Here is a 27749-nt window from a genome sequence, read left to right as displayed (position 1 = left end):
TTATGGCTTCTTCTCAGGTGCTTCAGGGATCTTATTCAGAGCGCTTTTCCCTGCCTTTTTGGCTTCCCCTTCCTTTTCCTTGACCTCTATCTTTGCTCTCTTCGGCATTTCAAAAGTAGCTTCTGTCTCCCGAGTCTTGTCTGCTTCCTTCGCTTTTCCTGCTTCCGCCTCCCTGGCTTGCTTGGGCACCTTTGCCAATTTGGGCACCGCACCCAGGGGCTGGGGGGGCGTCCCCGCCTCCTTCAGAGCCCCACTCAACGGGGTGGCCTTGTCTCCCCCCTTGGGTGCTTTCTTTGCCCTCTCTGGGCCATCCAGTGTGGGCATTTCCTCCATCGTGACCTCCTTGGCCCCAGCCGGCAACGCTCGGAAGGGCCCCACAATCCAGTTCAGGGGCGTGTTCTGCCTGACGTACTCCACCAGCATGTCCAGGGCCTCACGAGCCTTGGCAATCTGCTCGCGGCCCTGGGCCAGGATGTTGGATGGCAAGTCTCGGAAGGACGTGGCGGAGGAGAACGAAGCGTGGAGCTGGCGGACGTTGCCGACGGCTCGGTCCACTTTCTCCCGGATGTTGCCGGGGAGGCCGTCGATGCTGGACATCAGCCGGGAGTAGGCCGGGCCCAGGTCTTGTGTGATCAGACGCAGCAAGGCCAGAGTTCGTGATTCAACCTGCATAGAGAAGAGAGAACTTCAGAGGTCAGGGGGGGACATCACGCCAACAAAACGTGGTTTGGTTCCCCACTCCTCCACATGAGCGGCGGACTCTAATCTGGAGAACCAAGTTTGATTCCCCACTCCTCCACATGAAGCCTGCTGGGTGACCTTGGGCTAGTCACAGCTCTTGCCGAACTCTCTCAGTCCCACCTACCTCTGTTGGGGAGAGGGGAAGGCGATTGTGAACCGGATTGAGACTCTAAAGGTAGAGAAAATCGGGGTATAAAAACCAACTCCTCCTCCTCCTCTTCTTCTTCTTTCAAGGGTCAAAGCTCCCTTCATCAGACACAGCCTCAACGTGTCTCAGCCTAAACTACCTCGTTCTAAACTACTTCAATCTCAGACTAAACTACCTCAATGGGTTGTTGTGAAGATAAAATGGAGGAGAGAATGATGTAAGCCACTTTGAAGAAGAAGAGTTGGTTTTTATATGCCGACTTTCTCTACCACTTAAGGCAGAATCAAACCGGCTTACAATCAGCTTCCCCTCCCCACAACAGACACCCTGTGAGGTAGGTGGGGCTGAAAGAGCTCTAACAGAGCTGTAACTTGCCCAAGGTCACCCAGCTGGCTTCGTGTGTAGGGGTGGGGAAACAAATCCAGTTCACCAGATTAGCGTCCGCTGCTCATGTGGAGGAGTGGGGAATCAAACCTGGTTCTCCAGATTTGAATCCAACCCTCCAAACCACCGCTTTTAACCACCAAGCTGGGCCTTCATTGGGGTGAAAGGCAGGGTATCAATTAAATAAATGAGTAAATAAATGAACTTGGGTGCAGGGCATTTCCATAGCCCTACTTGCCCTGACCTGGATGGCCCAGGCTAGCCTGATCTCATCAGATCTCAGAAGTTAAGCAGGGTCAGCCCTGGTCAGTTTTTGGATGGGAGACCACCAAGGAAGTCCAGGGTTGCTGTGCAGAGGAAGGCACTGGCAAACCACCTCTGTTAGTCTCGTGCCATGAAAACCCCAAAAGGGGTCGCCATAAGTCGGCTGCGACTTGACGGCACTTTACACACACACACTGAAAGCATATTCAGAAGTCCAGAAGCGAGCGATACCTCCGTCTCTGTGTCTCCTGTGGGCTGGTTTCCTCCTGGCTGCATCTGGGCCCACTCCGACAAGACCTGGTGAAGTTTCTGTTGGGCCTCTTGGAACCGCTGCCCCACACCTTGTTTCACATTCTCGACCTACCAAGACACAGAACAGGCTCATTGGAATAACCAAGAATGTTTGCAACACATTTTGGGTGCGTTCATACATGCCGAGTAATGCACTTTCAATCCACTTTCAATGCACTTTACAGCTGGATTTTACTGTATGAAATGGCAACGTCCACTTGCAAACGATTGTTAAAGTGCATTGAAAGTGGATTGAAAGTGCATTATTCGGCATGTGTGTGAAAGAGGCATAGATAAGGCCTATGACATACTGATATGGGAAGGCAGCATAGTATAGCCCGATCTCATCAGATCTCAGAAGCCAAGCAGGGTCCACCCTGGTTAGTATTTGGATGGGAGACCACCTAGGAATACCAGGGTTGCTATGCAGAGGAAGGCACTGGAAAACCACCTCTGTTAGTCTCTTGTCTTGAAAAACACATGAGGGGTTGCCATAAGTCAGCTGCGCCTTGACATCACTTAACACACACAAGACATACTGACTGCTCCTAGGTCTAGTCCTTGGCAATGTGAAAGATCTTAGTTAGCAGTACTTACAAAGTCCTTTCTCTGATAGGTAATGTGCAGGAGAAAAAAGCAAATCACCAGAAATAACACAACAATGTGGTTGTGAAGATAAAATTGGGGTGGGGGGACAATATATGCCATTGTGAGCTCAAGGGAGGAAAGGAGGGATAAAGATTTACCAGGGCAGGCAGCAGGAAATTGGGGCTATAATGTAGGAGTGTGTGGGGTATGTATGTATGTGCCTTCAAGTCGCAGTTGACTTATGGCAACCCCAGCAAAGGGCTTTCAAGGCAAATGAGAAGCAGAGGTGGTTTGCCGTTGCCTTCCTCAGCAGGGTCTTCTTTGGTGGTCTCCCAATCCAAATACCCACCTGCTTAATTTCTGAGATCTGACAAGAGCGGGCTATACCATGCTGCCTTCTCTCCGTCTGTGGGGTGGGCACGGCTAGAATTAGACTCACCAAGTTAATAACCAGCTGGAGTTGCAAAAGTATATTTTGAGTGCTTTCCTTGAGGAGATGAAGCTTGCTGAGGGAATGCATGTAGGCCCGGTGGCGGACTTTGGTGGATAGGGACCCCAAGCGGATGAAATAACTTTGCTTCCCGTCCTTCGTGGCAGCCTTCTTCGAACCCGGTACTTCCGCAGCCAGCTTTTCTGCAAAAGAAGGACAGGACAGCCTCAGTTCTGAAGGGCACATTAAAAAGCAGCATCCGAAAGACACGGAGGCGATGCTGCCAAACGTCCAGCTCCCTTCTTACCCAGCTCCTCCTGCGTCACCGGCAGGAAGTGGTCCACCATTCTCTCCGACTTGTCCAGCATGGCGTCCACTCTGCTCGCCACCATCTGCTTCAGGAAGTTGGTCAGCTCTGTGGTTTGTTCACTGAGGTTCTCTGCGGGTTTGAACGGCCGGCCGGCCACAATATCCCTCGTCCCCTGGGCAGCTTGGAGAGCAGTGCTCACTGTAGAGGACACCACCGACTTGGTCAAGTCCATGCTGTCTTGAACGGTCCCTTTGGTCAAGTTGATGATGTCACCCATTCTGCTCGTCACAATATCTTTGGCCCCGAACGCAACGTCCTTCGCAGTATTCACTGTGGAATTCACCACCAGCTTGGTTAAGCTGACGCTGTCCTGAACGGTCCCTTTGGTCAAGTTGACGATGTCGGCCACTCTGTGGGTCATGAGATCCGTGGCCCCAAATGCAACATCCCTGGCATTGTTGACGGTGGACGTCACCACCGACTTGGTCAAGTCGACACTGTCTTGAACTGTCCCTTTGGTCAAGTTGACGATGTCGGCTACTCTGTGGGTCACGAGATCCGTGGCCCCGAACGTGGCATCCTTGGTGGAGTTAACTGTGGAATTCATCACTGACTTGGTCAAGTCAACGCTATCCTGAACTGTCCCTTTGGTCAAGTTGATGATGTCACCCACTCGGTTGGCCATGAGATCCGTGGCTCCAAACGCAGCATCCTTGGCGGTGTTCATTGTGGAAGACACCACTGACTTGGTCAAGTCGACGGTGTCCTGAACAGTCCCTTTGGTCAAGTTGACGACGTCGGCCACTCTATGGGTCATGAGATCCGTTGCCCCAAAGGCAGCCTCCCTGGCAGTGTTCATCGTGGAAGCAACTACTGACTTGGTCAAGTCGACGCTGTCTTGCACAATATCCTTGGTGATATCTACGGCTTCTGCCACTCGTTGGGTCACTATATCTTTGGCTCCGAAAGCAGCATCCTTGGCCGTGTTGACCGTGGAAGAAACCACTGTTTTGGTTAAATTGCAGCTGTCTTCATACAGCTACAAGGCACGGGAAGAGAAACCACAGAACACAACTCAGGTAGAAGAAAGAAAAGTCCTTCTATCCCAATGTCTGGCAGGACTCCCCGTGTTGCTTTGGAAAGCAGGAGACCTAGGGATCAAGCACTGCTCCTCTAGCTCACTGAGCCCCCAAGGATACTGATCATAAGAAGGAATTTCAAGCTACTTCACACTGGGATATTCGCACAACAACCCAGAGAACCAGCATGGTGTAGTGGTTAAGAGCGGTGGACTCTAATCTGGAGAAATGGGTTCGATTCCCCACTCCTCCACATGAGCGGCAGACTCTAATCTGGTGCGCTGGATTTGTTTCCCCACTCCTCTACATGAAGCCAGCTGGGTGACCTTGGGCTAGTCACAGCTCTCTCAACCCCACCTACCTCACAGGGTGTCTGTTGTGGGGATGGAGGGGAAGGTGATTGTAAGCCAGTTTGATTCTTCCTTAAAAGCTAGACGCTCACACCCTGAAAATTTTGTTGGTCTTTAAGGTGCTACTGGACTTGAATCTGTATGTAGAAATATAGTTTGTAGGCAGTTAATTAATTAAATCACGAATTATCCTTGTGAAACCTGGGAGCAGGGACTCTTTCTAAGTTTACAGGGTTGTTGTGAGGACAAAATGGGGGGTGTATACTGCCCTGTGCTTATTGGAGGAAAGGCCAGATAAAGGTGTACAGAGAAAGAACTTACCTGAGTGGGTTGCTGGTGAAGGCAGGGTAGAGTCTCCTCTATTCTCTCCAGACCCTGATTCACATAATTATTCACCGCTGAAACTAGGCAGAAATTGAAATTCACATGTTTTAAAACTCCCTGCTTTGAACCAGATCAAAAGTACAAGGACTGCGTTGGGTTTTGGTGACGGTGGGTTTGTGGTTTTCCCCCCTACCATTTATCTAAATGCCCCAAATCCGGCCCCCGCTTGGAGCACAATCAATTTACTCTAAAGTCAAGTGAGGTCAACTCCAGAACAACAAAGACTATCAGAAATCAAGACCCGTAAAGATGAAGAGTAGTTTGGCTTTATTATTCTGTCTTGCTTGCAAAAATGGCTTTGCAAGACTTGGCAGGAACTGTAGACAACTCAGGTTTAGTTAAGTATATCGCTTGCAGAGGCGTGATTTCAAAGGGCTTAGAGGAGCTAACCAATTTAAGAATTTAACAAAAAAATTCAGCTCTTTGGACACTGTACTCTAGTTGTGAACAACAGTGGAGAGGAAGTATCATTGGGCATGAAAGCGATAGGAACAACAGTGTTTTAAAACTAGAGAAAGGAAAATGGCTTTAAAATCGGGTGGCTGTTGCTCAGAGATGTGGCACAGCTTAAATCCCAGGGGTGGCATGTGTATTTGCAAACATCTTGGATTTAGCCATGAGGACTAGAAAGAAGGTGTTGGTTTTTATATGCCTATTTTCTCTACGTTTGAAGGAGAAGCAAACCAGTTTACAATCGCCTTCCCTTCCTCTCCACAACAGACACCTTGTGAGGTAGGTGAGGCTGAGAGAGAGCGGAGAGAACTGACTAGCTGGCTTCATGTGGAGCAGTGGGGAAACCAACTTGGTTCTCCAGATTAGAGTCCACTGCTCATGTGGAGGAGTGGGAAATCAAACCCGGTTCTCCAGATTAGAGTCCACCGCTCATGTGGAGGAGTGGGGAATTGAACCCGGTTCTCCAGATTAGAGTCCTCTGCTCATGTGGAGGAGTGGGGGATCGAACCCGGTTCTCCAGATTAGAGTCCTCTGCTCATGTGGAGGAGTGGGAAATCGAACCCGGTTCTCCAGATTAGAGTCCACCGCTCATGTGGAGGAGTGGGGAATCAAACCCGGTTCTCCAGATTAGAGTCTGCCACTCTTAACCACTACACCCCACTGGATCTCAACCCGTTTCTGTCTGGGAAAAAAAAGTTAAAAATGTAATAAACCCACCCCATGCCCCAAAATTTAACTTAAAAGAGACCCAAAGTGGAGAGAACTGAAACATTTAAGTAATTTTGTTCCGGAGGGTAGCCACGTTGGTCTGGAGTAGATTCGAGTCCAGTAGCAATTCAAAGACCAACGAGATTTTGGGGATATGACCTTTCAAGAGTCAGTACTTGGCGAAGGGAGCTGTGACTCTCGAAAGGACATACCCCCCCCCCCAATCTTATTGGTCTTTAAGGCGCTACTGGACTCAAATTAAGTAATTTAGAACATGTGTGCAGTATGCCAAATTGCCCCAATCCTTCGGCATTCCGAGGAAGAGTCATGAAACCATATGAGTTGGAAGGGGCCATACAGGCCATCTAGTCCAACCCCCTGCTCAATGTGGGATCAGGATGCATTGAGAGCCAGCGTGGTGTAGCGGTTAAGAGAGGTGGTTTGGAGCGGTGGACTCTGATCTGGAGAACCGGGTTCGATTCCCCACTCTTCCACATGAGCGGCGGCTGCTAATCTGGGGAACCGGGTTGGTTTCCCCACTCCTGCACATGAAGCCAGCTGGGTGACCTTGGGCAAGTCACAGTTGTCTTAGAGCTCTCTCAGCCCCACCTACCGCACAGGATGGCTGCTGTGGGGAGGGGAAGGGAGGGAGATTGTAAGCCGGTTTGATTCTTCCTTAAGTGGTAGAGAAAGTCAGCATATAAAAACTAACTCTTCTTCTTCTGAAAGGAAAAGCCCTCCCCCAGAGCCAACTAGGTGGTGACCTCAATACTCACTGCGGGGCACGACGTGGTTGAGGATTGGCTGTGTGCCCCCTACTACGATCCCTACTGCCACTGCAGTTACCGTCTCCATCACATTGGCAGCCTTGTTGAAGTACGGATGAGTTTCTTTAGCCCGGTGATACAAGGAGGCGCACAGATTGTACATGGCGCTGATCAAAGGGAGGCTGGCCAATCTGCTTACGACGTTCTGGAGGAGGGAGACGGTGAGAGCATTAAGACTTGAACCTGGAGCCTCCTGCTTTGGATGCTAAGCACGGGCCCACTCGTGCAGCATTTTAGCGCAAGCCCAAGTCCTGATCCTGGTGGCATTCTCCCCCCCTCCGCTTCCCCTCTGTTCGCTGAGGACCCCAAGGTGCACATTGAGTGGGAGTATCCTGCAGAAGTTTGTACAGCACCTAGCATCCAGTGGGTGTTTCAGCATCCAAATAGAATAATGGCTGGACTACTGCAATGCATTTACCGTAGGGCAGCCCTTGAAGACAGGTCAGAGGATTCAGCTGGTTCAAAATGGGTCTGCCCAGCTGATAGCGGGTTTGACTTAGAGCGATCACACTTCACCACTTGTATAGGCTTTATATCGGCTGTCGGTTTGCTTCCCTGCACGGTTCAAGTTGCTGGCGCTGAACTTTAAAGGCCTATATGGCCCGAGACCAGATTCCCTAGAGGATTACCTATTCCCATATGTGCCTGCCAGCTGGCTGGATGTCACCATCGGGGACCTGTTCTGTGCACTCCCATATTCTAAGGTCTGCTGGATGAGGACAAACGGCGGGGCCTTCCTAGTGGTGGTGCCTTTGCTCTGGAACTCCTCCCCAATGGGCTTGCCTGGTGCTGAGTAATTAACCCTTTTGGTGTGGGCAAGGTCATTTTTATTCTGTTATCCCCCATCCTTGTTGTTAGCGATTTTAAACTCCAGTTTTCAAAGTTTCTTTTCATGCTGTTTTTAGGATATTTATGATTTGCGTCTGCCATGTTTTAACATGTTTTTCAGTAGCTGTTTTAATAATTGCTTCTTTTTTGGCTTGAACATCTTTACTGGTTTTGCAAGAAATTGTTGTTGGTGGAAAGTGCCATTAAATTGCAGATGACTTATGGAGATCCCTCATGGCAAGAGACGAACAGAGGTGGTTTTGCCATTGCCTGCCTCTGCATAGCGACCCTGGATTTCCTTGGTGGTCTCCTATCCAAGTACTTACTGGGGCCAATCCTCTTTAAGCTTCCAAGATCTAACAAGATTGGGCTATCCTGGGCTATCCAGGTCAAGGCAAGAGATGTTCAGAGGTGGTTTGCCATTGCCTGCCTCTGTGTAGCAACCCTGGACTTCCTTGGTGGGCTCCCATCCAAAAACTGACCAGGCTGACCCTACTTAGCTTCCAAGATCTGACAAGATCGGGCTAGCAGGAACCATCCAAGCCAGGAAGTAAACTCTTATGTCATCATTTATATTGCAAGCTGCCAAAATCAGGGTCAGCCTTAGCCAAGGGGCAACTGCCCCACACCAGGTCCCACACTGGGGCCCCAGAATTATCCACAGTCCTGCCCCTCCATTGAGGGGGGGGGAGAAGAGGAGCTGGAACCCACTACCACTGGTGCTAGCTCTGTCTGGGGCTTGGGCCTCCCAGCTTGCATAGGGTTGCCAGGTCCCTCTTCACCACCAGCGGGAGGTTTTTGGGGCAGAGCCTGAAAAGCATGGGGTTTGGGGAGGGGAGGGGCTTCAATGGCATAGAGTCCAATTGCCAAAGTAGCCATTTTCTGCAGGGAAACTGATCTCTATCAGCTGGAGATCAGTTGTCATAGCAGGAGATCTCCAGCTAGTACCTGGAGGTTACAAACCAAAAAATTCAGTCACAACTTAATATAGATGCAAATTCTTTGTTACAAAAATTGTCAACACACCCCTATAAACTATACAATCCACCAACTAGTGTACACATACAAAGTATCAAAAAGGTACAAGATCTTTCTTATATCAGAGAGGTATAATAAATATTTTGTTTTTACTCTAACAATATTGTCTATAAAAGAATAATCATATATGAATTCTTGTTTCAGATGCCAGGTAGCAGAGGAAGACGGCCGTTTCTTTCTTCTTCAGTTCCTCTTCAGACCCTTAAGTTTACCAGTTGGTATATTCCTTCATTTTTGAATAAGTTCTTTCCTTTATTCAAAAGCTCCCCATGAGTAGTTCAAAAACAAATTCTCTGCTCCTTCAGGAGTCAGGTTCCATAGATTCCTCTTTGGGATATCAGATAACTTATGTAAAAATGAAGGAATATACCAACTGGTAAACTTAAGGGTCTGAAGAGGAACTGAAGAAGAAAAAAACAACCGTCTTCCTCTGCTACCTGGCATCTGAAACAAGAATTCATATATGATTAGTCTTTTATAGACAATATTGTTAACTAGAGTAAAAGCAAAATATTTATTATACCTCTCTGATATAAGAAAGATCTTGTATCTTTTTGATACTTTATATGTGTACACTAGTTGGTGGATTGTATAGTTTATAGGGGTGTGTTGACAATTTTTGTAACAAAGAATTTGCATCTATATTAAGTTGTGACTGTATTTTTTGGGTTGTAACTAACATTTGTACAGCATTGTCTATTGCAGTGATGGCGAACTTTTTAAAGACCGAGTGCCCAAACTGCAACCCAAAACCCACTTATTTATCGCAAAGTGCCAACACAGCTAGAAGTCCACATGGGGCTAGGGGTTGCCAGGTCCCTCTTTGCCACCTGTGGGAGGTTTTTGGGGCAGAGCCTGAGGATGGTGGGGTTTGGGGAGGGACTTCAATGCCATAGAGTCCAATTGCCAAAGCGGCCATTTTCTCCAGGTTAACTGAAATAGCATATCTCCTGCTACTACCTGGAGGTTGGCAACCCTGCATGGGCGGCCGAGCGGGGGAAGAAAAACAGCTGGAACAGAGCCCCCACCCCTTCAGTTTGGTTCTTTTTCCAACTGTTATCTTCATATGAATTAAAAAAGACTGTTATGCGGGGGGGCTGATGGTGGGGACAGCCCTCTGCACACACTCAGAGGCACCTTTGGTTGCATGAACGAGCATAGTGGAAACCCGAGCTAAGTGAAGGGCTTGGCTCCAGCACAAATGCCAGGCGGTCCCCCATTCAGCCCTCACTGCCAACCCCCTGCCCTGCAGTCACCAACCAGCCCGCCACAGATGGCCACCCAGGCGTCCCACTCCCGGTCCAGCCCCGTCCTGGCTCCGCCTCTTCCAGTCCTTGGCAGAAGGCTCGTCGTTGTCTTCACTTCCGAAGCACGCAGCCGGCGACTGCGGAGAAGGCACTGGGAAGGAGCCCAGCGCTTTCCGGAGGAGCCAGAAAGGCACCGCTGGTCCCCAGCCTCCTCAGCCCGGTGAACGAACTCAGGCAAACTCTGTGCTGGGGCAACGGCTCGCGTGCCCACAGGGAGGGCTCTGAGTGCCACCTCTGGCACGCATGCCATAGGTTCGCCACCACGACTCTATTGTTTGATAAGTACCTGGAGGCTGGCAACCCTAAGTTTGCAGTGGTGGCAACTGAGAGAGGTCTGCTCATTGTTTGGCCCTGATGGGGGGGGGGGTGACTCAGGGGATGGGCTGTGTTTCTAGGGCCTACCCTGGACTTTTGCCCAGGTCCCCAGAATTACTAAGATTGCCCCTGGTTAAGACATAGACATAGAGAGAGCAGAGATATTAGTATTTTAAATATAATCCAGAATACAGGGGTGGGGTGGCAGTATTATACAAAAGAAATGAAACCATTCTGCAAGTGAAGCTCATTTGCATGTACTGTACGTACTGGTCTTGGGGAGCAACGAAGACATATGCTAGTCCTGTGTGGCGCCGCTAGCCAGCTTCTGAGATTCCCCCTCCAATATTCATTTTCTTTATTACATTTTGATCCCAATTTGCATCCAATAATGGCCTCTCAAAGTGACTGCCATGAATAAAATGCATATAATTTAAATACAAATGACAGTGAGAATCCAATGAAACTGGTCTTCCTTTTTTGTTTTTCCTCGGAGGGCAGCTGGATTTCACCAGGGCATTCACACGTACTTTCAGACCTATTATTAAGGACTAACAACTTAATTTTTAAAAGCTTCCTTGGAAATAACACTGCCCTTGTTAGGGTTGCCGGCCTCCAGGTACTCTCAAATAACAAAATACCTGTGCTGGAGACAACATAGTTACCAAAAACAGCAGCACGCAGGCTCACAATGAAGAAACGTATACTGATACTCTGTATTCTACAATACTTTATCATGTATTTCTATAAATAAATAAACCAAAAAGCATTCACAATACAAACAAAGGACAACAAATGCTGAATAAGTTCCCACAGGAACTAAAAATCAGTCTCAAGTAAGTGAAAACCGTAGCAAGGAAGTCCAATTTCCTTTCAGTAACACTCAGGTAAATGAAGTCGGGTTGCATCACCCAATAGACTGTTTATAAAGCAAATGTGGATGGTGTTTAAATTCTAAGTGTATGTGTATATTTTTACAGAGGCAATTCTAGCCCTACAAACTAAATATTACTGAATATGAAGACCAACTGAAGAAGCATTACAGGCGAAACGACTACCGATCTGGAGGTGTCGTCTTGTTTTTGATTTATGATTCTACTCTGCATATTTTTTCCACGTTTGTATTGTGAATGCTTTTTGGTTTGTTTATTTATAGAAATACATGATAAAGTATTGTAGAATATAGAGTATCTGTTGGGTATTAGAGAGCGAGCTTTGTTACATATCAGACAGTTAAAGGGTTAATATTGCAACTGACCAAATGGTCAGTGTAGTGGCCATTGCAATAGTGCCCGAGGGTCACGTATACAACTATTTTGCATGTTCAACTGCTTTCGATTTCTTTGTTAGAACTGAAAGCAGTTGACCACGCTACATTCTCTTTTTGCTTGACTGCTGAACAGGCAGGATGGAGAGAGGCTCTCCTTTTGCTAAGGGTGCCTACTCGTAAGTAAGCTTAGTGCCTTGCCAAAGGTTTTGGCAAGTATAGGAAACATAGAATGTAGACAGATATTATTTGTTTTGTATCCCAGTGACTTTTTCCCTACCCTGAGTTAGAGTAAAGATTGTTTTACTTCAAGACAAATGCGTCTTGCCTCTTTTGTGCGTGTGTGTGATCTCTATTCTCATAGTTCAAGAGGAACGATCCAATCCCTCTGATTTGGTAGCAGAAAAATTAAATATCGGGGTTTCCTTTACAGGAACTGGGGCCCCGATTCCCCAACAAGTGGTAGCTGAGTACGCTTGGTTTTTATTTTGGCTATTGAGATAGGATCACACCGCACCTTTTTTTTTTGCTTTTGAGATCTTCACTGGAGACGAAAGGATTTACAAACGCCCAGAGGGAATTTTTCCTGTGACGGAGCCAGCAGCCTGGTCTGCAAAGGACGGCAGGAAACACAACCCCGCGCTTGGATCCTGTGAGGAGGAAAGCAGCCCTGAGCCGCTGGAATGAGCAACGATAAGGAAAGTATGAATTCAAAAGGGCCCCAGTCTGTTTCTGTCCCACATATCACCCAAACCTCCTTCCCCGTATGGAAGAGAATGGTGGAAAATGCTTTAACAGCAATTGGGGTGAATCACGTTTTGAATGAGGACCCGCCAGCTGACACAGATAGAGAAGCCCTAAAGAAATTTAAGATTGCAGATGCCCAGGCAATGAATTTGATTGCCAACTCAATTAATCCGGAAGAGACAGCGATAATTTTGAATAATGATACCAGCAAGAAAATGCTTAATGCACTCAATGAGAAATTTGGAACTGTGTCCAAAACCCAGAAAATGATTTTAAAAACTAGACTGTATGCAAATAGAATGTCTGGAGATATGACCCTCTTGCAACACCTTAAGAAAATGCAAGATATGGAATCAGAGTTGAAGGCTGTAGGAGGGGAAATCGGTGAAGAGGAGTTCCTCCTACTATTTCTGGGAAGTTTGCATTTTAAATATAACGCTGAAAAAAGGAATCTTTTGGGTAGAGAGGACTTGACCCTTACTAAGCTGGTGACTGCACTTAAACAGTTTGACGCAGACAGGAGCCAAGAGAGGGAATTATCTCGTGGAGTGTCTGTACTGCGTGTAAATGACAAATCCACAATCAGATGCTTCTCATGTAAAAAGCATGGTCACCGGTCGTTTCAATGTGAGAAACGTGAAACAAAGGGAGAAATTCCCCCCCCCTCTCGCCGGGAAGAAAAGCCCGCCAAATCCTCACAAAGGGAGAGGGATGGAAATGGGAGGCAACAGCCCCAATCATCCACAAGAGGGAGTCCAAGCCAAGGGAAGCCCAGATGGCCCCACCAGCCAAAGGCTTATCTAGTCTCGAATAAAGCCTCAACCAAAGATTATTTAAAGCGTGTAAATACATTTGTTCTTGACAGTGGTGCAGATGTACATGTGTCTGGCTTGAGATCAGCTTTTGACTTTCTAGAGCCTTGTGATGAAACATTAGTTATGGCTTGTGGAGAAAGATTTCTATGCACTCAGAAAGGAGAAGTTTCTATTGCAATTCAAAGCTATTGTGGAAATGTGATGCATTTAACCTTACAAGACGTATTCCTAATGCCTAATTCAGATGAAAATTTATTGTCCGTGAATAAACTAGTGGATGCAGACTTTGAAGTGTCTATAACAAAAGACAAATGTCGCTTATTTGATTCTGATGGGAGAGAATACCCAGTGCTATCAGTAGGCTCACACTATTGCCTGGAGAATGTTGCAAGTCAATTGGAGGAATATGCTTGTAGTGATTTTGAGAGCAATATTGATTCTGATGAAAGTGATTTTGATGGAAATGAGGATAATGTTGAGGAAGAATCAAAGTGCCTAGTTGCTTTTAATAAAGGATTGACAGAGCAGAAGGCTGCAGATTGTAACCACAAGGACTGTTTGTACCAATGGCACGTGAAACTAGCTCATAAAAACTTTAAGTCAGTGAAGCAACTGCTGATTGATTGTGGAATGCCAGTTAAGGAATGCTTTAAGGACAAAGAACGTTGTGAAGTGTGTCTCAGAGGAAAGGGAACAGCGCCTAAGCACGTGCAGAGGCCAAGCAGTGTTAAGGCAGAGATTTTGGAAGAAGTGCACTCAGACTTGATTGGCCCACTCAAGGCTTCAGCAGGAGGGGCAAAATATGTTCTGCATTTCATAGACAGCGCTTCAAGATTTGCATATGTGTATTTGTTGAAATCAAAGACTGAAGTAGCTGAAAAATTTAAAGCTTATGTTGCCCTGATGAAGAATAAACATGACAGAGGAATAAAGTTATTGTACACTGACAGAGGGACTGAGTACCTTAATAAAGAAATGAAAGAGATTCTTGAATCTGAAGGAATAGAGCATGCAACCTCAGTTGCATATACCCCTAGGAACAATGGGTTGTCAGAAAGGTTTAACAGAACTCTGATGGAAAGTGCAAGATGCTTAATGCTACAGGCAGGCTTGCCTTACCCCTGCTGGGGAGAATGTGTAAATACAGCAGCTTACCTTTACAACAGGACAATTTCAAGTGCTATCAACATGACTCCATATGAAAGATGGAATGGCAGGAAGCCTAGTCTGAAACACTTGAAAGCATTTGGATCTCGTGTGTTTGCATACATCCCAAAGGAGAAAAGGGGAAAAATGGATCCTACTACAGAACTTGGAATTCTTGTGGGATACCATCCTTTCTCAAAAGGGTACAGGATAATGGACATTAAGACTTACAATTTACAAATATTGAATGCAGTATATATAGATGAAAGAAATGTTATTAATAATCAACAAATTAATAACTTTGATGATCCAGAGGTTTGTGAAGAGGAAACCATAGAGATTCCATTTACAGCATGGGATTGCAATCCACCTGCTCCTGCGGAACAGCAAGAGACTGCAGATTCAAAAGGGGTTGATCCCGGTGCTGATGGAACAGCGGAACCCTCTCAGACCTTAAGGAGATCTACAAGGACTACAAAAGGAATACCAGCAGAGAAACTGAGTCTTTTCACTAGAATTGACAGCCACGTGGAACCCTCAAGTTGGGACGAACTGCAAAAGTTGCCCGATGGGGAGCGGTCAAGATGGCTGAAGGCAATTCAAGAAGAATTAGACTCACTGCAGAAGAATAATACCTGGAAACTAACCAAACTCCCACCAAACAAAAGGACTGTGGGATGTAAATGGGTGTTCAAGGTCAAGAAAAATTCGGATGGAACTGTTGACAAATACAAAGCAAGACTAGTTGCAAAAGGATTTACCCAGAAGTATGGAACTGACTACACAGAAACCTACGCACCTGTGATTAGTCACACGGCTATAAGGACTTTGCTGAGTATAGCCGCCTCCAGGAATAAAGTGGTACTGCAACTCGACGTCAAAACAGCTTTCCTGAATGGAGACTTATCAGAAGAAATATACATGGAACTTCCACCAGGATTAAAGGACTGTGATACTAAAAATCAAGTTTGTAAACTTGAAAAGACTTTATATGGGCTCAAACAGTCAGCAAGAGCATGGAACCACAAACTAACCTCATTATTGAAAGCTCAAGGCTTTGAACAAGGAAATATAGAGAAATGCTTATTCAGAAGGAAGAAAGATGATGGATGGGACTTTATTTTGGCTTTTGTAGATGATCTTCTGATTTGTTCTGACACTGAAGAAGCTGCAAAAGAAATTGCAAACAAACTGAATGAATCAGTAGAAGTGAAACTACTTGGAGAAGTAAAGAACTATCTTGGAATGGAGATTGAAAGAAACCAAGACAATGGATTTTCAATCAATCAAAGGAACAAGATACTGGAATTTCTGCAATTCATGAATATGAAGGAGTGCAAGACCAAGAACACTCCACTTGACCCTTCATATATGGATCTAGACGGAGGTGAACTATTGCCTAACAATCACAAATACAGAGAAGCTATTGGAAAACTTCTATACTTGAGCAACGTTAGTAGACCGGACATAAGTGCAGCAGTTGGAATCCTAAGTAGAAGGACCAGCACACCTGCAGAACATGATTGGAATGCAATCAAACACCTCACACAATACTTAAAGAAAACTATTGATTTGAAGTTGAAGATAACTCCAGATACTGAGCTGAAACTGATAGGATACATGGATGCTAGTCTAGGTGGTACTAGAACAGACAGCAAATCTACAAGTGGATATCTGTTCTACTTTGGAGAAAACCTAATCTCCTGGACTAGCCAGAAACAGCAAGTTGTGTCAACATCTTCAACTGAAGCAGAATGCATAGCAGCCAAGTGCGCATGTACAGAGCTGGAAGAGATAATTGAACTGCTACGCGACTTTGGATTAGATGAACTGACACCTGCTACAATGTTTGAGGACAATCAATCGTGTATAGCACTACTGAATGGCGAGAACTCTAAGAAAGGGAAGAAACTTCTTCGACTCAAAATGGACTCAGTAAAGGACAAACAAGAAAGAGGTCTCGTAGTAGTGAAGTACTGTGAAAGTAAAGAGATGGTGGCTGATATCCTGACGAAGCCACTGCCCAGACAACAGTTTGAATACTTACGTGATGCATTGTGTTTATATGTCTGAATGTAACTAAACCTCGAAAAGGGGATTGTTGGGTATTAGAGAGCGAGCTTTGTTACATATCAGACAGTTAAAGGGTTAATATTGCAACTGACCAAATGGTCAGTGTAGTGGCCATTGCAATAGTGCCCGAGGGTCACGTATACAACTATTTTGCATGTTCAACTGCTTTCGATTTCTTTGTTAGAACTGAAAGCAGTTGACCACGCTACATTCTCTTTTTGCTTGACTGCTGAACAGGCAGGATGGAGAGAGGCTCTCCTTTTGCTAAGGGTGCCTACTCGTAAGTAAGCTTAGTGCCTTGCCAAAGGTTTTGGCAAGTATAGGAAACATAGAATGTAGACAGATATTATTTGTTTTGTATCCCAGTGACTTTTTCCCTACCCTGAGTTAGAGTAAAGATTGTTTTACTTCAAGACAAATGCGTCTTGCCTCTTTTGTGCGTGTGTGTGATCTCTATTCTCATAGTTCAAGAGGAACGATCCAATCCCTCTGATTTGGTAGCAGAAAAATTAAATATCGGGGTTTCCTTTACAGGAACTGGGGCCCCGATTCCCCAACAGTATCAGTATACATTTCTTCATTGTGAGCCTGCATGCTGCTGTTTTTGGTAACTACGTGGCCTCCAGGTACTAGCAGAACATCCTCTATTACAACAGATCTCCAGCTGAGAGAGATCAGTTCCCCTGGAGAAAATGGCAGCTTTGGCCATTGGACTCTAGGGCATTGAAGTCCCTCCCCTCCCCAAACCCCGCCCTCCTCAGGCTCCGCCCCAAAACCTCCCACCGGTGGCGAAGAGGGACCTGGCAACCCTAGCTTCTTGTGTGTTTCAAAAGGGCCCATCTCATCTGCTTCCCAGTGGGTGGCTCCCCTTACCTCCCACTTAGCATCTTTTACTTGATCCCAAAATCTGGCCCTGTGGGGGCCATATGGTTTTCTTCCATGGCGCGACTGCAGTGTATGGGGTTGACCTACCTCATTCATTAGTGCTTCAAGATTATCTCCTTGAGCCTCCGTGGCGGTGTCGCTGGTGGACGCGTCTGTAATGGGAGAGGGAGGAAAAGAGGAACATGGGGTGCTGGTCAGCAACTGTTCATTTAGAGAGGCTGTATTCTGTAGCCGGCCCTTTGGCCCTTCCATAGCCATGTCCCACTGCGGATACCCAAACAAAGAGCTTTTTAACTCCTTCCTCCACAGTCAGCGGTCAGTGGCTTTCTTGGGTAAGCCCCTTCTGTGCCTCCTCTGTAGGGTTGCCAACCTCCAGGTGGTGGGTGGAGATCTCCTGCTATTATAACTAATCTCCAGGCGACAGAAGTCAGTTCCCCTGGAGAAAATGGCCGCTTTGGCCATTGGACTCTCTGGCTTTGAAGTCCCTCCCCTCTCTAATCCCTGCCCTGCTGAGGTGCCTCCCCCCAAATCTCCAGGTTATTTCCCAACCCAGAGCTGGCAACCCTAAGCTGGAGATCTCCTGCTATTACAACTCATCTCCAGCTGATAGAGATCAGTTCACCCGGAGAAAATGGCTGCTTTGGCCATTGGACTCTATGGCATTGAGGTCCCTCCCCTCTCCATACCCCGCCCTCCTCAGGCTCTGCCCCCAAAGCCTCCCGCCAGTGGTGAAGAGGGACCTGGCAACACTACTCCTCTCTGGCACAGGCCAATGAGTAGCTAATGGGTATAAGCTGGAATCCCACGGCTTAATTTGCTGAGATCTGTGAGAAGATGGGATGAAGAGCCCTTTGGCCCGGTTGCATCTCGTTCTGCAAGGGAGATAAAGGCTTGAATTTCTTAATAAGAGAGCCAGCGTGGCGTAGTGGTTAAGAGTGGTGGACTCAAATCTGGAGAGCTGGGTTTGATTAACAACAGCAATAACAAAAAGATTATGACGAGAGGCTGCGCAGGGCCACGTCTCCGCTGAGTAACCAGAACCAACCTCCGAGATCTGAGGTTAAGAGAGAATTTCTGGATCAGGCCATAAGATCTGGAAAACCTGCTTTTCCTCTCTCTTTTATTTTGATTTGTTTTCAAACTGTGCAACATTTAGCTTGAAGAGTTTTAATGGACGTGAAAGCTTGCACACAATGCTTTGGGTCATTTCGGTGGGGGGGGGAAGCGCTGTCAAGTCGCAGCCGATTTATGGCAACCCCGGAGGGTTTTCAAGGCAAGAGATGAACAGAGGTGGTTTGGGCCATTGCCTGCCTCTGCGTAGCCCCCCGGGACTTCCCATACAAATACTAACCAGGGCCAACCCTGCTTAGGGTCGAGATCTGACGAGATCCGGCTAGCCTGGGCCATCCAGGTCAGGGCAAAGGTGGGTTGCAATTGCCTGCCTCTGCATAGGAATGCAGGACTTCCCTGGTGGTCTCCCATCCAAATACTAACCAGGGCTGACCCTACTTAGCTTCCAAGATCTGATGAGATCAGGCTAACCTGGGCCATCCAGGTCAGGGTTTCTGTCATTTTAGCTGTCCCTACCTCAGAAAAGGTTACGCTGAATTTGGTCCACCCACAATTCATCTAGCCCAGCATTCTGTCCAGCTCCTCCCATGAAACTCACAACTAGGAGATGAATTAATTTTGTTAACCACCTTAGGAGAAATGCTGGCTGGCCTTTCTAGAAGAAGAAGAAGAAGAAGAAGAAGAAGAAGAAGAGTTGGTTTCTATATGCTGATTTTCTCTACCTTTTTTCAGGAGAATCAAAACAGCTTACAATCTCCTTACCTTCCTCTCCCCACAACAGGCACCTTGTGAGGTAGGTGAGGCTGAGAGAGCTCGGAGAGAACTGCGACTAACCCAAGGTCACCCAGCAGGCTTCATGTGGAGGAGTGGGGAATCAAACCCGGTTCTCCATGTTAGACTTCACCACTCACATGGAGGAGTGGGGAATCAAACCCGGTTCTCCAGATTAGAGTCCACTGCTGTTAACAACTACACCACTCTGGCTCACCTAGTGTTCTAGGTTTAGAGATACACTGCCTCTGTACAAGGAGGTTCCATTTAGTGACTACAGGTATGGAGAGGACGATGCTCTTTCACAAATGTTTCTTTCTGGAAGCTGCTTAAGGCAGCATCCATCTTCTCACCTGTAGACTCTGGAAAAAGTTATGGAGAGAGGCAAAAGGCCATTGATTGACAAAGGACCGCCTACCTACGCTTCATATCTAATGAACTGGTCATGGCTTGAACGGCCCAGCTTGTTTGGCAACCTGTTTGCACCCCACGCGTGTCCTGTGTGTCACACGGTCTCAGTGCACCCATTTCTTTTGTCACAGAGAGGGCCAAACCTGTTTTGCACCACGGCTATTACTCCCCCACGCTCCAGAGACCGAAATATCTGGCGGGGCATTTCCCAGAAAAGCCGGCCCATCTCTCTCTGCGCATCTTGTAGGCCAGTGGTCCCCAACCTTTCTGACTCCATGGCCACCTTTGGCGTTCTGACACGGTGTGGTGGGCGCAGCCACAAAATAGCTGCCACAGGAGGCGAACCAGGCCACCGAATGGCTGCCGCCGCTTACCTTCAGTCACACAGGGAAGATCCTTGTGCTGTGGTGGCAGCTGCTGCCAAAGCAACATTAAAAAAAAAACAACCCACAAATCCAGTGGCCGATCAGAAGCCAAACTGGGCAAAAGCGCCGTCTGGCACCACCTACTTTAAACAGACACTTGGTGGATGCCAGGAAAGGTGGTGGGTGCCACATGACCCCATTGGGGACCCGCGTTGTAGGCAAAAGTGGAGGGCAACCACCAGAGTCGGCATAGATAAACTGTGGAACTCCTTGCCCCAGGATGTGGTGATGGCTGCCAATTTGGAAGGCTTGAAGAGGGGAGTGGACATGTTCATGGAGGAGAGAGATATCCATGGCTACTAGTCAAAATGGATACTAGTCATGTTGCATACCTATTCTCTCTAGGATCAGAGGAGCAGGCCTATCATAACAGGTGTTGTGGGACACAGGCAGGAGAACGCGGCTGCAGTCGTCCTGTTTGTGGGCTTCCTAGAGGCCCCTGGTTGGCCACTGTGTATACAGACTGCTAGGCTTGATGGGCCTTGGTTTGATCCAGCAGGCTTTTCTTCTGTTCTTATGATCTACTCAGAAATGGCACTTAAATCTGGGACCTCTCTCACAAGAGAGATTCATCCTTTTCCTGGAATTTGGGTTCCAGGCCCAGAATGACGCACATCCATGATGGAAAAGGGAGGCCAAACGCGCCTCCGTTCACATCCAGACAACGTGCCATGCTAGTGAGATTTAGAAGAGGGTATAGAAATCTCCTTCCTAGCTTAAAGCCGTGGAGCTCAGGATTGGCATACAGCCAATCCCAGGAGTAATGCCCACCACCTCGTCTTTCTTGCTTTTAATTATTTCCTAACTCTATTAATAATAAACACAATTCTTAATAAAGATGTGCCTTCTAGTGCCATAAAGGCTAACAAGATTTTATTCGACCTGAGTTTTTTGTAGATTAGAGCCCTATGGAATAAAATCTTGTTGGTTTTCAAGGTGCAACAGGACTCCCGTGTGGGTAGGGTTGCCAACCTCCAGGTACTAGCTGGAGATTACAACTAATCTCCAGCCGACAGAGATCAGTTTCCCTGGAGAAAATGGCATCTTTGGCAACTGGACTCTATGCCATTGAAGCTCCTCCCCAAACCCCGCCCTCCTCAGGCTCCACCCCAAAAACCTCCTGCCGGTGGCGAAGAGGGACCTGGCAACCCTACGTGTGGACTTTTTGCTACCCCCTGAAGAATTATAATCCATGGTGTTCCTATTGTTCAGCAGCAGCCAGAGCGCTTTAGAACTGACAGTGCTGTGAACGGTTCCTTGCCTGTCTTGTAAAACTAACGTGGATCATTTGTAATGCCAGCCCTCACAGACTGAGGGGTCGGATCCAGTGGCGTGTGAGCAGAAGTGAAAATGTACTAGTTGTGGGACTGTTTGCGCATGCTGTGGCAACGCAGTGCACAGTTTTTGGTGGAGCAACGGCGTGCCCGTGGAGCGACGGAATCCCCAGCAGGAAGGGTCGCGTGATTTCATACCATTTGGTTTTGAAACGGTGTCAGTGACAAATACCTTGTGCTATCTCTTGCACGCACGGAAAAGGTAGGAGGATATAATCGCTTTCGCTTAGTGACAGCCCAGCAGACAGCAAGTAATTATTTCAGGGCATCTGCTTGCCCAAGGACGGTTGCTCATGTGGAAATCTTCTGTGGGATCTGGGATCCAACCAGGATGCCGTTTTTAATCTCGGGATTAAAGATTAACATTGATTGAGAAATGGTATGGGTCTATTATTGTATGTGTTTTTCACGACTTGTGGCCATACTGGACTAACAAAAGGGTGTCAAAAATATTAAATAAAGAATAATAATTTATTTTCATTAAAAAAACAACAACCCAGCATTGTAAGCCGGTGTGGTGTAGTGATAAAAGTGTTGGCCGCAGATCTCAGTTCAAATCCCCACTCCACCAAAGGTCTCTGGGTGGGTGACCTTTGGACAGTCACTGTCCCTTAGGGTTGCCAGCTCCGGATTAGGAAATTCCTGAAGATTTTGGGAGTGCAGCCTAAGGAGGGCAGGGTTTGGGGAGGGGAGGGACCTCAGCAGGGTATAATGCCATAGAGTCCATCCTCCAAAGCAGCCATTTTCTCCAGGGGAACTGATTTCTGTCGCCTGGAGATCAGTTGTAATAGCGGGAGATCTCCAGCCACCACCTGGAGGTTTGCAAACCTACTGTCACTCAGTCTAACCCACCCCACAGGGTTGTTGTGAGAATACAATAGAGGAAGAGAGAACCAGATGTGCTGTCCTGAGATCCTCGGACGAAGGGCAGCATAGTCATGTAGTCAAGAGACAAAGCTCCATTCATGCTTCATCCCTCGAGGAAGGAAAATAAGATACATATTATTTTGCAAGGTATAGTAGGGTTGGGTAGGCCTCTGCTGCAGGTGGGGTTGCCTGGTCCCTCTTTGCCACTGGCGGGAGGTTTTGAGGGCGGAGCCTGAGGAGGGCAGGGTTTGGGGAGGGGAGGGACTTCAATGCCATAGAGTCCAATTGCCAAATTGGCCATTTCCTCCAGGTGAACTGATCTCTATCGGCTGGAGATCAGTTGTAATAGCTGGAGATCTCCAGCCCACACCCGGAGGCTGGCGGCCCTAGTCCTTACCCACCCTGGGCACCCCTCACCTTCTCTTCGAGGTTGGGTCACCATCTCCGCCTCCTAGTTTGCTATTTGGCAACGAAGAGGATGCCAGAGGCCTCTTTATTGTGTAACCTGCCCGTGTAATGAGATTCTGTTGTCAGCCTGAGAAAGGTGGGCGGATGGAAAGGGCTGGGTGGAGACGTCTGACCTGTGGCAATATCTGGGCTCCCCACCCATGCTGCACGCCCACAGTACTCCGCTTTAGAGGCTGGCACCGAGAGCAAAGATGGGCGATTCTAGCACATTTCACAGGCCCGGTAAACTTTTGATAAGTACGGTAACCCTTGTAATACTTTGTGGGCAAAAAGCAGTGTGTAGGGTTGCCAGGCAGAGGGGAGGTAGGGTTGCCAACTCCAGGTTGGGAAATGCCTGGCGATTTGGAGGTGGAGCCTGGGGAGGGGAGGGGCCTCAATGGGTAATCCTGCCATAGAGTCCACCCTCCAAAGCAGGCATTTTCTCCAGGGCAACTGAGCTCTGTAGTCTGAGGATCAGTTGTAATTCCAGGAGATTCCCAGGCCCCACCTGGAGTAGGTGTTACATCCCACATAGGGTTGCCAACCTCCAGGTACCAGCTGGAGATCAAAATGCATACTAGTTGTTATGTATGTAAATAGGCAAGTAAGCAGGGGGAAACCTAAGAGCTTGAGTTTCCGATGAAGGCTCCTAAACCCTGCTTGCGCCATTGGCCCTAGCCAGCACGCCCCATTGGCCCTAAGCCGGGACGCGCCATTGGCGACCTGGGGGTTGTTCCCCCCATTACGGATCAGGGGGGAAGTGGCCACAGGCGGCCAGGGGAGCATATAAGTGGGGCCGGTTTACACAGTTCTCCAGTTCTGTTCTGTTCCTGTACTTCAATAAAACGGTTGCTGTTTGAACTCCGTCTCCGACCTCGCGTGTCCTCCCGACGCGGACTTAACACTAGTCATGATGAATACTAGTCAAAATGAATACTAGTCATGATGCATACCTATTCTCTCCAGGATCAGAGGAGCAGGCCTATTATATTAGGCGCTATGGAACACAGGCAGGGTAATGCTGCAGCAGTCGTCTTGTTTGTGGGCTTCCTAGAGGCACCTGGTTGGCCGCTGCTGGACTTGATGGGCCTTGGTCTGATCTAGCATGGCTTTTCTTACACTCATGTTCTTATATCCATGGATACTAGTCAAAATGGATGCTAGTCATAATGTATAAATATTATCTCCAGGATCAGAGGAGCATGCCCATTATATTAGGTGCCTTGGAACACAGGCAGGATAATCCTTCTGCAGTTGTCGTGTTTGTGGGCTTCCTGGAGGCACCTGGTTGGCCAACTGTGTGAACAGACTGCTGCTGGACTTGATGGGCCTGGGTCTGATCCAGCATGGCCTTTCTTATGTCTAAGCTTCTGGGAGGAAGACCAGAGTAAAAAGATAATAGACATCTTTCTGCCACTCTTGTCTTCAACAAGTAGCCACCAGCTACCACAAGAACTGCTCTTGTTTGGCTCCAGCACTGGTGTTAGAGGTATACTGCCTCTGACCGTGGAGGCTTTAAAAAAGTCACCATGGCTAATAGGCCAGTCCTACTGTGGCAATCTCACAAGCCAAACGTGAAGGTAACAGCCCTCTCCCTTGTTTGCCGCTCACCTCTCAGCATCCAGAGAGATAGACTGTCCCTGAACATGGTGGCTCCATTAAGCTAGCCTGTTTACCAACTATTGACAGACTATGGCTATAAAGTACGTCTTGCAACATCATAATTTAAATCACGTTCCCAGTAGGAAACAAATGTTGCTTCACCTTTTAAACCCATCTGTCCTGAACCCTTTGTCCCTTGGGTGGAAAATGATATTCACAGATAGGAAGACAGCTTTCTGGTCAATTGAAAGGCAATTCTCAAAGATCCTCCAGTCACAAACATTCAGTCCTTGTGTGTTAAGTGCTGTCAAGTCGCTTCCAACTCATGGCGACCCTATGAATCAGCGTCCTCCAAAATGTCCTATCTTTGACAGCCTTGTTCAGGTCTTGCAAACTGAGGGCTGTGGCTTCCTTGATTGAGTCAATCCATCTCTTGTTGGGTCTTCCTCTTTTCCCGCTGCCCTCAGCTTTTCCCAGCACAATTGTCTTTTCCAGTGACTCTTGTCTTCTCATGATGTGACCAAAGTACAACAGCCTCAGTTTAGTCATTTTAGCTTCTAGGATCAGTTCAGGCTTGATTTGATCTATAACCCATTGATTTGGGTTTTTTTTGTGTGGCAGTTTTTAGTTTGCTTATTTTTAATTCACATTTTAAACAATTACTCTTGGAAATAACAATATTCTTCTGCTTGGAAGTCCAGGGTTGTGACACAGAGGCAGGCAACGGCAAACCACCTCTGCATATCTCCTGCCTTGCCCATAGGGTTCCCATAAGTCAGTTGTGACTTGATGGCAAAAAACACCCCCAAACAAACCCAGAGCTTTTAACTATGGCTTTGAACACTGAACAATACAATTAAAAACTCTTCTCATTACCTCTTATTACCATAAACAAGTTGAATCATCTCTGTGTTTGCTCCGGCGTCGGGAGGCTAATGACAGCTCGCAGAGATGGGAGTCGGCTGCAAAGATCGGAACGCAAAGATGCCCTTGCAGGTCGTGGGCATCACCTGTCCTCCCACCAGGGGGTTCGTGTCACAGAGCAATTCCAGAACGAGTGTGTCATTTTCTGTCCTGCCCCTATTTACTCCTGGTACCCATCAGCAGGGGATCGAGACTGGGGGCAGCCATGGAGCTAGAAAAGATTCTCAAGTGTACGGATGTGTCACTGGCAACCAAGACCAGGTTAATTCATGCCATTGTGTTCCCTATTACTATGTATGTGTGTGAAAGCTGGACAATGAAGAAAGCCAGTAGGAAGAAAGTAGATTCCTTTGAAATGTGGTGTTGGAGGAGAGGGTTACGGATACCCTGGACTGCCAAAAAAAACCCCCAAATCAGTGGGTTCTAGATCAAATCAAGCCTGAATTGACCCGAGAAGCTAAAATGACTAAACTGAGGCTGTTGTACTTTGGTCACATTATGAAAAGAGTCACTGGCAAAGACAATCATGCTAGGAAAAATGGAAGACAGCAGGAAAAGAGGAAGACCCAACAAGAGATGGATGGACTCTATAAAGGAAGCCGCGGCCCTCAGTTTGCAAGACCTGAGCGAGGCTGTTAAGGATAGGACGTTTTGGAGGACACTGATTCATGTCACACACACACACACACACACACACACACACAGAGAGAGAGAGAGAGAGAGAGAAAGAGAGCTATGTCCCAGTTTCCCTTTGGGGGAGACTTTTAAGGGCTGCCTTAGTCTTTGTAAGCATGCACACCAGGAGCATTGAAGCGCTTAAGAAATTTCAACTCTCTCTTCAACTCTGTCGAAGTTAAATGTCTCCTTGTGGGCTGGGTTGATTACATTTTTCTGAGACTGGTTTTCAGACAGAACCTATCTTCCAGAGACGCTTACCGTAATGATAATTAGATGTTCAAGAAAGGCGGTTTCAGGCGCTGCCCATAAATGAAACTTAAGGCACAGGCCTGGTGGATCTCAAGCTTCCACACCAAAAACAAAATGCCAAGGAGCCAGGCAGTCAGATTGATACAGCCAGAACCGAAATGGGATTTTAGCAGGCCTGGATCCCCAACTGGGACTGGCGGATTTTGCTAGGATGAAGGTATTTCTTGCACTGGGAACTCCAGCACCTTAGCCCTTGTGTAAACCTGGACACACTTCGGAGCAATTAAAACAGATCTGCTTCTGATAAGAATGTAAGAATATAAGAAGACCCATGCTGGATCAGACCAAGGCCCATCAAGTCCAGCAGTTTGTTCACGCAGTGGCCAACCAAGTGCCTCTAGGAAGCCCACAGAAAACTGCAGCAGCATTATCCTGCCTGTGTTTCACAGCATCTAATATTATAAGCATGCTCCTCTGATACTATAGAGAAGAGGTATAAGAACATAAGAAAAGCCATGCTGGATCAGACCAAGGTCCATCAAGTCCAGCAGTCTGTTCACATAGTGGCCAATCAAGTGCCTCTAGGAAGCCCACAAGCAAGACGACTTCAGCAGCACCAACCTGCCTGTGTTCCACAGCACCTAATACAGTAGGTATGGCTCCTCTGATAACTGGAGAGAATAGGTATGCATCATGACTAGTATCAATTTTGACTAGTAGCCATGAATAGCCCTCTCCTCCATGAACATGTGAAATCCACTCTTGAAGGCTCTCAAGTTGGCAGCCATCACCACATCCTGGGGCAGGGAGTTGCACAATTCAATTATGCCTTGTGTGAAGACATACTTCCTTTTGTCCGTTTTGAATCTCTCACCCTCCACCTTCAGCAGATGACCCCACATTCTGGTATTATGAGAGGAGAAAAGCTTCTCCCTGTCCACTCTCTCCATACCGTGCCTAATTTTACAGACCTCTATCATGTCTCCCCTTAACCGCCTTCTTTTCAAGCCTAGGCCACAATGTGTCCCAAAACCCCCATAGTCTGGGAACAAGTATGCAACATTCTTATGCCCCAAACAAGTAAGGATTCATGTTCTCTTTTTTGGATCCCACAACTCATATTTCTGCATCAGACACGATCAGGATGTGTCTCTGCATGAAAAGAGACAACCCAATAACAGTTACTTCAATCTTTTCCATTAATCTCGGGATATAAGCTAAATGTTGAAAAACAAACGTTCGATTATCTGTTTTGAATCTCCGGCTTCAGCAGATGACCCCACATTCTGGTATTACGAGAGAGGCAGAAAAGCTTCTCCTGGTCCACTCTTTCCATATCCTGCATCATTTTATAGACCTCTATGTGCCCCGAGACATGTTCTGTTAGACTTACCTTCACTCATCCTTCCCCGTCTCCTTGCAATCCTCCCTTGGCCTTCCAAAAAGCCTTCAGTGCAAATGTTCCTTTGCGTGCCTCCTAATATAGGTAACTGTCAAAACATGTGACGGGAGGAAGCTTGGCCAAGAATCTCTCCAATCACAGAGCACTGCATGGGCGGCCTGCTGCAACCCTCGGGAAAGGCAACCTGCCA

General features: G+C 47.3%; 1 protein-coding gene across 1 annotated transcript; it reads right to left on the bottom strand.

Moving 5' to 3' along the window:
- Nucleotides 1-27560, bottom strand: LOC130494006 (perilipin-3-like). Its single transcript, XM_056867637.1, has 9 exons — nt 27551-27560; nt 17466-17530; nt 6907-7102; nt 4907-4989; nt 3314-4195; nt 3101-3241; nt 2856-3017; nt 1769-1897; nt 1-666 (listed from the first exon to the last, which is right to left on the bottom strand). Exons 1-9 carry the CDS (start codon nt 27558-27560, stop codon nt 1-3), a joined length of 2334 nt encoding a protein of 777 aa, XP_056723615.1.
- Between the last annotated feature and the right edge of the window lie 189 nt (nt 27561-27749).

This window comes from Euleptes europaea, chromosome 2 (assembly GCF_029931775.1).
Source record: "Euleptes europaea isolate rEulEur1 chromosome 2, rEulEur1.hap1, whole genome shotgun sequence".
In the NCBI taxonomy this organism is placed as follows: Eukaryota; Metazoa; Chordata; class Lepidosauria; order Squamata; family Sphaerodactylidae; genus Euleptes; species Euleptes europaea.
Note: the sequence above shows the minus strand (reverse complement) of the source record. Positions and strands in the feature narration are given on the sequence as shown.

Excerpts from the sequence above, each read along its gene's own strand:
- LOC130494006 (XM_056867637.1), bottom strand. Across the intron at positions 3,242-3,313 it reads CCCAGGGGACGAGGGATATT|CAGATGGTGGCGAGCAGAGT; the intron begins GTGGCCGGCCGG and ends AACTTCCTGAAG. Across the intron at positions 3,018-3,100 it reads CTCCGTGTCTTTCGGATGCT|AAGGCTGCCACGAAGGACGG; the intron begins GCTTTTTAATGT and ends CCGGGTTCGAAG.